Consider the following 13034-nt stretch of genomic DNA (forward strand, 5'->3'; position numbering starts at 1 on the left):
TTATAATGGATCACAAATTGAGTATGAACCAACAATGTGATGCAGCTGCAAAAAAGGCTAATATTCTGGGGAGTACTAACAGAAAAAGTGTCATATCTAAGACACAGGAGGTAATTGTTCTGCTCTACTTGGTGAGGCTGCATCTGGAGTAGTGTGTCCAGTTCTAGGCACCACACTTTAGAAAAGATGTGGACAAACTGGAGACAGTCCAGAGGAGAGCAACAAAAATGAGAAAAGGTTTAAAAAAGCTGACCTGAGGAAAGGTAAAAAACCTGGGAATGTTATGTCTTGAAAAAAGAAGGCTGAGGAAGGAACCTGATAGTCTTCAAAAATGTTAAAGGGCTGTTATAAAGAGGACTGTGATCAATTGTTCTCGTGTCCACTGAAAGTAGGCAAGAAGTAATTGGCTTAATCTGCAACACAGGAGATTTAGGTTAGATATTAGGAAAACCTTTCTAATTATAAAGGTACTGGACCATGTTACCAAGGGAGGCTGAACCCCTGCCACTGGAGGTTTTAAGAAAAGATTAGACAAACACCTGTCAGTGATGATCTATTGTATACTTAGTCCTGATTCCATGGACTAGATGACCTCTCAAGGTCCCTTCTAGCCCTCCATTTCCATGATTCATGCCGCTATTTTAGGGTAGGTGACTATTACTCACCCTTTTCACCTATAAGATATCTGAGAGCTTGCAGAAGGTCACCTCAGGCACAGCTGGGAATAGAACCCATGTGTGGAAAACATGGGAAATGTCTATTATTTTTAGAAAATTGTGTGTGATTTCATTTACCCACTTGTACTGCTACCTACTTAGTTCCAGGGGATTAAGTTCTTTCCAGAGACCCTAACAATGGTACTGGTCCATTGTTAGATGCAAATGATAGAATCATCAATAATAAAGCAGAACTGTTCAATAAATATTCCTGTTCCGTATTTGGGAAAAAAACAGATGTTATAGTTATATCATATAATAATATTCTTTCCACTCCATTAGCATCTCAGGAGGATCTTAAACAGCAGCTACTGAAGTTAGACATTTTAAAATCATCAGATCTGGATAATTCGCATCCAAGAGCTGTAGAAGAGCTGGCTGAGGCTGACCAATAATGTTCATTTTCAGTGATCTTGGAACACTGAGGAAACGTCAGAAAACTGGAAGAAAACTAATGTTGTGCCAGTATTTGAAAAGGGTAAATGGGATGACCCAAGTGATTATAGGCCTGTCAGTCTGACATGGATCCCAGGGCAAGATAATGAAGCGGCTGATATAGGACTCGGTTAATAAGGAATTTAAGGAGGGTAATATAAGTAATACCAATCAACATGGGTTTATGGAAAATAGATACTTTCAAACTAACTTTTAGATTAGAAGTTTTGTTGATAAAGGTAATAGAGTTGGTGCAATACACTCTGACTTCTACAATGTGTTTGACTTGATATTGCACAACATTTTGATTAAAAAACTAGAACAGTATAAAATTAATATGGCACATGTTAAATAGATTAAAAGCTTACTAACTGATAGATCTCCAAAAATATAACTGTAAACAAGGAATCGCTATTGAGAAGATGGTCTTCTAGGAATTGGTTCTTGGCCCTATGCTATTTAACATTTTCATGTGACCTGGAATAAACATAAAATCATCACTGATAAAGTTTGTAGATGACACAAAAATTGGGAGAGTGGCAAAAAATTAAGAGGAAACGTCACTGATACAGAGCAATTTGGATCACTTGGTAAACTGGGCACAAGCAAACAATGTGTGTTTTAATAGGCTAAATGTAAATGTATATACCTAGGAACAAAGAGTGTAGGCCATACTTATAGGATGGGGGACTCTATACTGTACTGGGAAGCAGTGATTCTGAAAAAGATTTGGGGGGCGTGATGGATAATCAGCTGAACGTGAGTTCACAATGCAATTCTGTGGCCAACAAAAGCTAATGCAACCCTTGAATGCTGTAAAGGGGTTGGCCACCACCTGATCTCCCCATCGCCTGAGGTTGCCCTCCAGCTCCCTGCCTCTATTTCCCCTCTCTTTAGGGCTCTTTAACCAAACTCAAGATAGTCCAAAGGTAATTAAAACATTTCCATCTGGGCTCCACTTTATTCAGTTCTCAAGTATGCACTGGTCCTCCAGGCCCCAGCACCAGTTCAGTGTCTGCCTCCCTAGCTGGGGGGTTTCCCAGCCCTCTTCCCCAGAGCTGGGCATAGTTCAGTCTCTGCAAGAGCCAATGTTCTTCCCAGCAGCTGCTGTTTCCTCAAGCCAGCTACAGCTTGTCAGGCTTCTGTTTCCTGAGCATCTCCCAGCTTACTGCAGCCAGCTGCTGCTCTCACACAGGTGTACCCCCTTTAGTAATCAGGGCTGGCTAGCCTCAGGCCCTCCAGACATTAAGGGGCAAGCCACTTTGTTACAGATACATAAAAAATAATCCGGAGTGGGAGTAAAGAGGTTATTTTACCTCTATTTGGAACTGGTGTGACTGCTGCTGGAATGCTGTGTTCAATTCTGAGAAGGATGTTGATAAAGTGGAGAGGGTTTGGAGAAGAGCCACAAGACTGATTAATGGGCTAGAAAACCTGCCTTATGGTGAAAGACTCAAGGTGCTCAGTCTATTTAGCTTAACAAAGAGAAGGTTAATGGGTGACTTGATTACAGTCTAGGTCAGAGCCTCATAAGCAGACTAAGTAATTGCTTAGGGCCCCTGGCAGCTCAAGGGGGTCCCCTATTCAGTTTTTATTATAAGAATGTGCTCATTTTAGAATGGGGAAGACAAAAATATTCCTGCTTAGGGCCCCCAATGGGCTAGCACTGCCAATAAGTACCCACAAGGGGAACAAATATTTACTAATGAGCTAGTCAGTCTGGGAGAGAAAAATAAACATGATCCAATGGCTCAAAATTGAAGCTAGACAAATTCAGACTGGAAATATGGCATAATTTTTTTTTTTTTTTTTAACGCTGAGAATAATTAACCACTGGAACAAGGGTCACAGTGGATCCTCCATCACTGGAAATTTTTTCAAGATTGGATTCTTTCTAAAAGATCTGCTTTGGGAATTATTTTGGAGAAGTTCTACAGTCGGAGTTACGCAGACCAGACTAGATGATAGTCCCTTCTGGTCTTTGAATTTATAAAAGAACAATTATTGACCTGTATTGTTACTGTTATTCTTAGAGATGAGATGCAGACATGCATTCCACATAGGTGTCCACCCACTCTCCACTGGTTATATAAGGTTAGCGCCGGCCAGACCCCCTCAGTTCCTGCAAATGTCAAGAGTATAAAGGCCGGTGTAGAGGCGACAGAGAATGTGTTGTGGAATACACACCTTCATCACATCTCAAAGAACAGTCACAATATAGGCAAGTAACCATTTTAATTCTTTGACTAGATGCACCTATGTTCCATGTAGGCAGCTCACAAGCAGTACTCTTGGTTGACTTTACAGATGGAGCACTGTTCCTTAAGGTACCGAGAACAAGCACCTTGGGTAGGGATCACTATTAGGGATGGCCCACAGTGCCATCAGGTAGTTGCATCACACAGGGCAGCTAACTACTCTAACTCTAAACTAAACCTAAGATACTACTAACTATTATCTAGAGGAAAACAAAAACCTCATCTTTCAGTCTGTTTTCTGAGGGGTGAAAACACCCCACTGAGCTCCAATGCTAGCCGCTGGTGGTAAGAAGGAGCTGAGAAGGTTGGGGTGGCCTTTGTACTGCCAGGGGAGGAGCTAGGATCACAGGGTACGGCTAGGCTAAGTTCTCTGGCTTCAGAGTGCACGCACACATGCACACACACATACACGGAATACACCTCTGCATCTTCTCGATGAACCCTCCTTCTGTTAAGGAAACAAAGTGGGCACCTGAATGTCTGGCTTGGAACGAGACGGTCGTTAAAGACTAACAAGTCAGCAGGATGACAGAACAAAAGGAGTAGCTGCAACCTAGATGAAGCCAGTTCTCTTCAGATCTCTAGAGGAGCAGGAGTAGAAAATCCCCAAAAAGGGAACGAAGGAGCCAAGGTGTTACTGCTAACATTTAAAACCCCAGAGGCTGAGAAATTTGAGAGAGAGGAACTTTTTTTGAGAGACAGGGAACCTCTTTCACTGCCGGACTGGCTAAGCTGAAGGATGATGGCTTCAGGGATCTGAAAGAAGACTATGTTCTGAAGGAGAAAGGGTGAGGAAGGATCCTGTACTTCTTCAAAGACTCTGACCACATCCCAAAGAATGCTCAAGAGCAGTGAGGAAAGTGAAGCAGGAAATGGCATAATGGTGTTTATTATTTTTCAGGGATCTGCATTTCTCTTGTGCAGTCTAAAGAAAATTGTTTTAGATATCCTTCTGCAAAGTCTGTGTCTATTGGCTTCACTGTCACATGTCCCTGAAGGGATAAACTATAAACCAGTGTGCGCGTAAGAGGAATAAGGTTTTGCTTAAGCCACTGGGAGACCTGGAGGATTCAGCATAGGTCTTGGGGCCTTGCCTAGGGCAGCTGGGCTGTGGGGTCCCACTTCTAAAAAAGGATACTTGACAGAGTCTGGGACCAGGAAGCATTCCAGAGGCAAGAGCCAAACATAATGGCAGAAGCCTACTGTGGCTCAAGGAAGCTTGAAATACACAGGCCCAATGTGTGGGTCCAAACACACCAGCCTGGAGAGTGTTCAGCAAAGGGTTGCTCGACCAGGGCTGTGACACAGGTCTCAGAGACCCAAATCTCAGCCACTTTTCCACACAAGTCTTTCAGGAAGAACACGGCAAATTACATGCTTCTGTAACCTACACTAATATAGCATGATCCTGTGTCACCCTCTAGGAGCTGGACCACATCTAGGAATGTACAACGTGATACTGCTTTGATACTAAGAGACATGGCTCCTTTGCTCAAGTAATATAGGGCCATACTTCATCCTAGGTTCAGTTCCCTGCAGATGACCCAAACAGAGTCATTGTTACATCTGCCTATTCTGTCTGTAACCACTATGCCACAGTCTGACCTCAGAGCAGGGCAGAGAGACCAAGAATTCTGACCACCACTGTTCCACAGCTGTCTCTCAAATATTTATGTCATGTATACTTGTGTAAAGTAACTAGCAGTGTGCACATCATGCCTCCTGGTGTAGGCTAGTCCACAGAGAATAACAGCACCCTTTCTGCCTCCCTGCTTATTCCTATACCTGACACTGAAGATATCTATGTTCTATGGCAGAGGTTCTCAAACTGTGGTCCGCAGATAGTCCCTTCTATGGTGCACACCTGGGCGGCCGCACACAAGAAAATGAAGGGCCACTCACCTCAATAAAGGCGTGGCTCCAATTATTAGGTGCCTGGACCCTGGAGAAGATGCACATGTAAGATGAGTAGTGGCCTTGGGGGGAATAAGGGGTAAGTGGGAGGGGGAAGTGGGATGAAAAGAGGGAGTAGGGGGAATTTGGGATGTGTGGGGCTGCGGCGGCCAGAGAAAGAGGCGACTTTCCCCAGCTCCAGGGTTGGAGCTGCTGGGGAGAGACCCTCCTCCTTTCCAGCCCCAGCTTGGGGGCTGCCGTGGCGGGGGGAGAGGGCGAATCCATCGCTTTAGAAAGGTCATACTGCTGATATTAAAATAAGAGTTGTGTGCTTTTATTTGTAGAACAAAAAAAGTTTATTAACTTTTTTTATATAGCGCTTTTATCCAAAGCGCTTTACAATAGTTAGCTAACGGTACAAACAACATTTGGAAAGATCATTACGTGGTCCGTCGAGACCCTCAGCAATTTTCAAGCAGTCTGTGGAAGAAAAATTTTGAGAACCACTGTTCTATGGATCAGAAGGTTGTACATTCAAACCCTGCTGCTGATGATTCATGTGGAAGTGAAAACATATACAACAGTAAAGTTAGCATAAGAACCTTGGAGTAATAATTGGAACTATTTTATACTGCAAAACATTGCATCTAGAAGTGAACTGAATGTTGTGTTAATATTTATTTTATTGTTTGTATTTTGGTTAAGAGGAGCTGCTCCATTAATGGGGTGTGGCAGACAGAGAGGCTTGAACGAGATTTTGCCTGTGTTTCCAGAGATTGGAAGAGGCTGCCTGCGTAAGCTACAGAAAGGTGAGAACTTGATCTAAGATGCAAACTTTTCTGGAACGCTGTCTCATTCTCACAGGTCCAATGTTAGTGTTTAATAGCGATTGGATTCCTCAGGGTATTGCTAATAAACTACAGAATCTCTCATTTGTAGGTTAGTGGTTTGGATCCTACCCAGCTCAGAAGGGATTAAAAATTGTTCCCATCTGATGGATGTTTGGTAGCCCCTGCACGAGTATGGCAAGTCCCAGTTCCAGTTCCTAGTACATCTCTACCCCGATATGACGCAGTCCTCAAGAGTCAAAAAATCTCACCACCTCATAGGTGAGACCCTGTTATATCGGGTTTAGTCTGGTACGGCGTACCAGCAAGAGCTTCCTTGGTGGTGATTTAAAGGGCTCAGGGCTCCAGGCGCTGCGGGAAGCCCTGGGCCCTTTAAATCACCGCCAGAGCTCTGGCAGCAGGGCTTGGGAGGTGATTTAAAGGGCCTGGGGTTCCACACAAATTTGGATATAACACAGTAAAGCAGTGCGGCTCGGATGGCACTTTAAAGGGCCTGGGGCTCCCTGCTACTTTACCGCATTATATCCGAATTCGTGTTGTGTTCTATTGGGGTAGAGGTGTATCACCATTACGCTTTGAACTAGACTGATCCCTTGCAGGGCCTGGTTCTTACTAAGTGTTTGTACCTACCACAGTGTGGCCCCGAACTAAGTGGGGTCCTCCAGCGGGGGGGCCAGTCACCTTGCTATACATTTGTGAGACTTGGCAAGACTAATGTCACACGCACACAGGAGTCTGAGCATAAGAAGTTCAAAAAAAAAATAAAAATAAAAAAAAATAAAAGGACAGACCAAAAAGCCCATGCCTTACATTCTTTTAAAAGTCTCCATTTCAGGGTCAATCTCAGTTTTCTGGGGACAGATGTTATTTTTGTACATGTGCGATTGGCAGTGGTGCAGTTGGTTGTAAGCAGTGCTAGGTCACTGTGGGAAGGTTTGTAATCCTGCACTATTGTACTGTTTGTTGTGTATGAAGTCTTTCACTTATGGTTATCATTAAAAAACCAACAAGAAGGGAGCAGAGAAAGAGGGCCAACTACACAGCACAGGGGGAGGGATAGCTCAGTGGTTTGAGCATTGGCTTGCTAAACCCAGGGTTGTGAGTTCAGTCCTTGAAGGGGCCACTTAGGAATCTGGGGCAAAATCAGTACTTGGTCCTGCTAGTGAAGGCAGGAGGCTGGACTCAATGACCTTTCAGGGTCCCTTCCAGCTCTATGAGATAGCAATATCTCCATATATTCCAATACCATCTACCCACTAAGTTGCGGGGCAGCGCTGCTAACAGCCCCCTGATTCAACATGGAACTAAGAAACAGAAAACAAAATTGTAGACGTGAAAGCAGTCACTGTAGAGCATGCAAAAGTCATGTTTGCTGTGATCTAGAATGGGTTATGTGGTTTGTTTGGGTTATAGCCTTCTGTACAATATAATGGCAGCCAGGGTGTTTTGCAATTACTGCATTTGCTTCCTGTTGCCTTTTGGAGTACCCAGTCTCTAGCAACATTTAAAACAATAAAGAAGAAACCAGTTTGTTGGATCTTTCAACTACTATTAGTTCCTGATAAATCTGCAATGTTTAAAGGGACACAGTCATTAAAAAAAAAAATCACACTTATCCCAAACACTGAAAGAAATTAGAGGGGAAAACACCTTTCCCCTTCTCGTGTGTTTACTTAGGGCTTGTCTACATTGGCACTTTACAGCGCTGCAACTTTCTCCCTCGGGGGTGTGAAAAAACACCCCACCGAGTGCAGTAAATTTCAGCGCTTCAAAGCGCCAGTGTAGACAAGTGCACCAGTGCTGATAGCTATGCCCCTCGTGGAGGTGGTTTTTTTAGAGCGCTGGGAGAGCTCTCCCCCAGTGCTCTGCCACGACAGCGCTTTAACATTGCCAGTGTAGACTAGCCCTTAGTGAAAATGACCATATACAAAGTGTGGTTGAATGCACAACTTGCTCTGATTGTGTGGGTCTTTCCAACCGCAACATTGGAGAGAAACTATTTTAAACTCATTTTCTGAAATAACTGGACAGTCATATGTGTTCTTTTTTGTTTAGTACCTCAGCTGATTGTGCCCCTTCCTGTGTTTGTTTTGATGTGGTGGACCCAAAGAAGAAATGCAACCACAGCTATCATCAGAAAACCAAAGACATTAAAATGTTTGATTTTTAAAAAACGGTCTCACCTTTGCTTAGGATCCTTCTTCAGCAAACCTGACAGAAGAGATTTTGCTTCAGGTGACAAAGTGCGTGGAAACCTAATCTCCTCCATGAGGATAAGTTCAAAGAGCTTCTCATGGTCCTGATTATAGAAAGGGAGCCGGCCACACATCATTTCATACATTACGACTCCTAAGCCCCACCAGTCCACTGCACGACCATAGTCATTATCTTCCAGCACCTGAAGAAACGTAGAGAACAGCGTTAGTATGTATTCCTATGCTGTGAACATGCAGGGAATCCAAGTGACAGGACTTATACTATTATATTCATTTTCATGCATTTCACAACTCTGCAGGCACAGTATATTTGCTGCAGCCGAGAGAGCAGATCCTGTTGCAGACTACTGACACTAATGCACACCAATGATTTATCAACAGGGAACGCTCTAGGCAAGCAAGAAGGAAAGAAGGCTAGCGAGAGATGGCACCCCCCCCACCCCCACCTCCCCCCACACACTACTTCCATGATATGCATAACCTTCTAAGGCCTAGAGGCTGAGAACCCAAGTCTGTTCTCAGATTACAAAGCCAGCTGTTAAATCCTAACTTATTCATTAGAAACCATTCCAAATGGGGCCCCATTTTAAAAACAGGATGCCATTTGGGGGGCAGGAGAGGACTGATTAACCTGTTGCTCCAAAGCTACAATCATATCTGTTCCCTCTCCATGCCAACTTGTGCATTTTCTTTATTCTCACCAGAAAAGCTATGCTGCAACCCATGAAAGACTGCTTGCAAGTTTTAGAAGAATTGCTGATCTGAATTAAACTGTAAGGGCCAAAGATTCAAAATAGCTCAGTCCTCTTTTGCACTTCTGGCCTTTATGTTGCCCTAAATAGGAGCAATGTGCTTTTGAAAATCTGGCCCTACATTTTTTCAATTTGCAGTCTCCTTACCATACACACACAGATGTTCAGGAAAAAAAATTGTTTCTCTCTCACAGTGGAGAAAATCTACTATTACAATTAGGTAAAAGAAAATTGTATCCCCAAGTTTGGGTTGGATTACATGATATTTGATAGCTTTACTCTCCTTACAGTTCTGCACTTTAGTGTTTATCACTGGTACGAGGTAAAAGCACTGTTTGTCTATTCTTTAGTGCTATGCAGTGTCAGTGCCTACCCAGTTTACAGAACTGCACTTCAGAACCATTTATGCTCAGAAATAAAAGTCTTCATTGGGAATCAGGACCAAAGAGCCAGCTGACTAACTTCCATGGGAGCAGGATCTGGTGCTTTACGAATTAATTATTAAGATCCTGTGGCTAAATAGAAAAATCAAGATTTTCTTTGTAAAAAAATTGTTTGTGTTCTCTCTATACACTAATTATTTAGTATTCTGCCTTAAAAATTGTCTGAACCAGAAAAAAGTCCTGCAGTAAAAACCCAAAGGCTGTCAGGTATTAGATTACCCCGCACAGGTCTATTTACAGCATCTCTTGCTGTATGATTCACACCAAACGACAGCTGGTTCTACAGCTGCCCCATATATGTATAAGACCAACACAGCTGCTTGTCTGCCAGGATTCCAGGAGCCAGCCTCATCCTTTATGAGAAATCACAGGCTCTAACTTCACAGGAGATATTGTGTGATAATGTAGTTAGCCATATTTCTGACCCACACCCTTTCACTAAGCACTTCCTGTTAATTCTAGACCACTTAGGTTACTTAAAATAAAGTAGATACACAATAGGATTTTTTTTTTTTAAGTCAAGATCAAGTCCTACAAAATCAGGCCTTCTAAAATGCAACAATGATAATTTGGCCAAGATACAAAAACAACACTAGTTATAATTCAGATTACTAACTAGAACCCTGAATTTCTTACCTCCATACAGCACAGAACTAGAACCAATCCTTATTTTTTAAAGTAAAAAATACTTCTCACAAACACCGCAGTGCTTATATTAATGTTTATACAAAACAGGACAATGATTTAATCTTACTTTAAATATGTTCACAACTGAGGAGAGAAAAAATAATATACAAATAGCATGAAAGGTATTTATATCCCCAAGATTTATTGCAATGTGCATGGTAAATGAGAAGGAAGAGGTAACAAGGTCATTTAACTTCAATTAAGCAGCTGATCAGTTCATAACAGTTCTTGGCAGCTGTGTGATGGAATTTACAAGAGAAGACACAACAGCTGTAAACAGGATAGTCATCAATATATCTGACACATCAAAGCTGATGCAGCTGAGTCACTGCCATCCATGCACAAGATTCCAGTACGAACCTAAAAGCAACTATTCAACAACTGTATAAACACACTTTTATGCTGGATTCAAGTTACAAATAGAGAGGAGAAGAAGAGACCTCTACTTTTAAGGATACATGACCTTAAACATACAGAATACTCATTCACGCACAATTTCCAGATTTTCTGCATGCTATCAGCCAGATGACAAAAGCCTTCAGAATTTAACACTCCAACCCACGGCTTGGATTTGCAATGAAGGGAGTGACCTAGGTTAGTCAAGAGGATTTGTCCTTCTGTATTATGGTTAAGCCAGATCATTATGAATATTAAAGGAAAATGATTGAGAGGTAATCCATATAGAGACATTCTGTGGCTGCTTCACACACATTCCGCAAAAGGAAAAAATTCAAAAGTTAAATAATCTCCAATGAGATTTGCCCAGTCTTTCACTGGCCCACAAAATCCGCAGTTATAATCAGAGACTAAAGTTTAACATTGCTTTTAAAAGGGACAATGGCAGATTCAAAGCCATATTTGTAAACAACAAACTGCTTTAGCTGTTTACTGATAACACTTTGTGTCAGTGCTTCTCAAACTATCCACCACTGAAAGGAGCTTCTGGTTGTCCATGAGAGCTGGCAGACATCATGAGGCTAGCTCCATCTCCTTGCTTCAAGCTACTTTGAGAGGTGTCCAGGTTCTCCATTTCAATGAAGCAGCTGGATGCCTCTACAAAGAGCTGGAAAAAATGAATACAGCTGCCTTCCAGAAGCCTCCAGAAAGGACATGAGCCATCAGTGGAACAAAATAAAAACAAAAGTAATGTTTCCCAAAGGTAACTTTTCCACATAATCAATTTCTGTACTTGTGCCTTAAGCTGCTATAACTGAAAGACTGTTTACTTTGTGCATTTCACCCAGCTTGGACAAAGAGTGAAATGGAGCCATGGTTTCATTTTCATGCTGTTGAGCACTAGCACAGTGCTCCACTGTCTAGACTGCAAACAGTTCAGGGGAAATGTTTAAAAAGTTTTGAAGAGGACAGTCATGTAAACATTTCTGCTAATTTATGTTCTGCAAAATTTCTTTAGTACAAAGAAATGTAAACTTTTAAACACAGATTATTTGTCTGTATTGTTCCTTCCAGAAAAGGATGGTACACTATTCACTTTGGGGAATATATATATAGCTCTATAATGGTACGGGCTAGCTGCACCTCTGTCCCCTACCTAGTCTCTCTGAGTGTACCCCCTCAAGCGTCAGACCTTGTGCCTTTACCAATCCCAGGCCCAAATTCCGCTGTTCTACCTCTAATTAGACTGGGCCTTAGACCATCAACCCTGTGTATCAATCATGCATACTCAGGAAGTCTGAGTGAGCTCTGACAACCTGCAGTTCTTCCCTTTGGGAGTCTCTGAGCAGCGTTACACAGTGACAAAACTGCTTTCCTAAAGGATGGTTTATTTTGCAGAAGGAATAAAGCATTTAGAGCAAAAGAGAGGGTCACTCACCTTGTGCAGTAGCTGAGGTTCTTCAAGATGTGTGTCCCTGTGGGTGCTCCACTTCAGGTGACTGGGCGCCCTGTGCCTCTAGTCAGAGAACTTTGACAGCAGTACCCGGTTGGGCTGCACATGGGCTCTCCCCGTCTCGCACCTGTAGCGGCAGTTAACTAGCACTAGGTGGCCAACCCCCACCTCAGTTCCTTCTGAAGTGCAGAGGACCTTGCAAAAACTCCAAAGTAGAAGGGAGAAAGGTGGGTAGTGGAGCACCCACAGAGATATACACCTCGAAGAACTTCAGTTACTGTACGAGGTGAGCAATCCTCGCTTCTTCGAGTGCTGTCCTTATGGGTGCTTCACTTCAGGTGACTGTAGAGAGGTGCCCCTCAGTGGAAGTGAGAAGCTTCAGAGTTGGATCTGTGACCGATGTTAGGACCGTGAGTCTTAATAAAGTGTCAGACGTCGAATCTTGCTCGATTGTGTAGTGCTGAATGAATGTGTGGGCTAAGGACCAAGTGGCTGCTTTACATATGTCCGTAATAGGCACAGCATTAAGGAAGGCTACCGACATGGAAAGCGACCTGGTAGAATGCGTTCTAACCCCCCAGTAGGGGTTGCAGTTCGTCTTGGCTGTAGCAGAGATGAATGCACTCTGAAATCCATTTGGAGAGTCTCTCCTTAGATATAGCTTCTCCTTTAGATCTCTGTGTAGTCGAGAGAAACAGTTTTGGTGCCTACCTGAATGGTTTAGTCCTTTCGAGATAAAAGGCTAGTGCCCTTCTGACATCTAGAGAATGAAGTGCTGCTTCTTGCCTGTTCTTATGAAGCTTAGGGAAGAATGCAGGAAGATTGATAGGTTAGTTGAGGTGGAACGCAGAGGGTACATTAGGTAGAAATTTAGGATGCCATCTTAGAGTGACCTTGTTCTTGAAAATTCTCCTTCGCATCTTGTGGACATGATGGT

At 42.9% G+C, this 13034-nt stretch overlaps 1 protein-coding gene across 5 annotated transcripts in view; it reads right to left on the reverse strand.

Moving 5' to 3' along the window:
- The window catches only part of AKT1 (AKT serine/threonine kinase 1), a 112592-nt gene that overhangs the window by 14667 nt on the left and 84891 nt on the right, over positions 1-13034 (reverse strand). For all 5 annotated transcript variants that reach the window (XM_050954182.1, XM_050954186.1, XM_050954185.1 and 2 more), the window contains one exon: positions 8334-8548. In XM_050954182.1, coding sequence (XP_050810139.1) covers positions 8334-8548 — 215 coding nt within the window. The remainder of the gene's footprint in view (positions 1-8333; positions 8549-13034) is intronic.

This window comes from Gopherus flavomarginatus, chromosome 5, assembly GCF_025201925.1.
Source record: "Gopherus flavomarginatus isolate rGopFla2 chromosome 5, rGopFla2.mat.asm, whole genome shotgun sequence".
Taxonomy (NCBI): domain Eukaryota; kingdom Metazoa; phylum Chordata; order Testudines; family Testudinidae; genus Gopherus; species Gopherus flavomarginatus.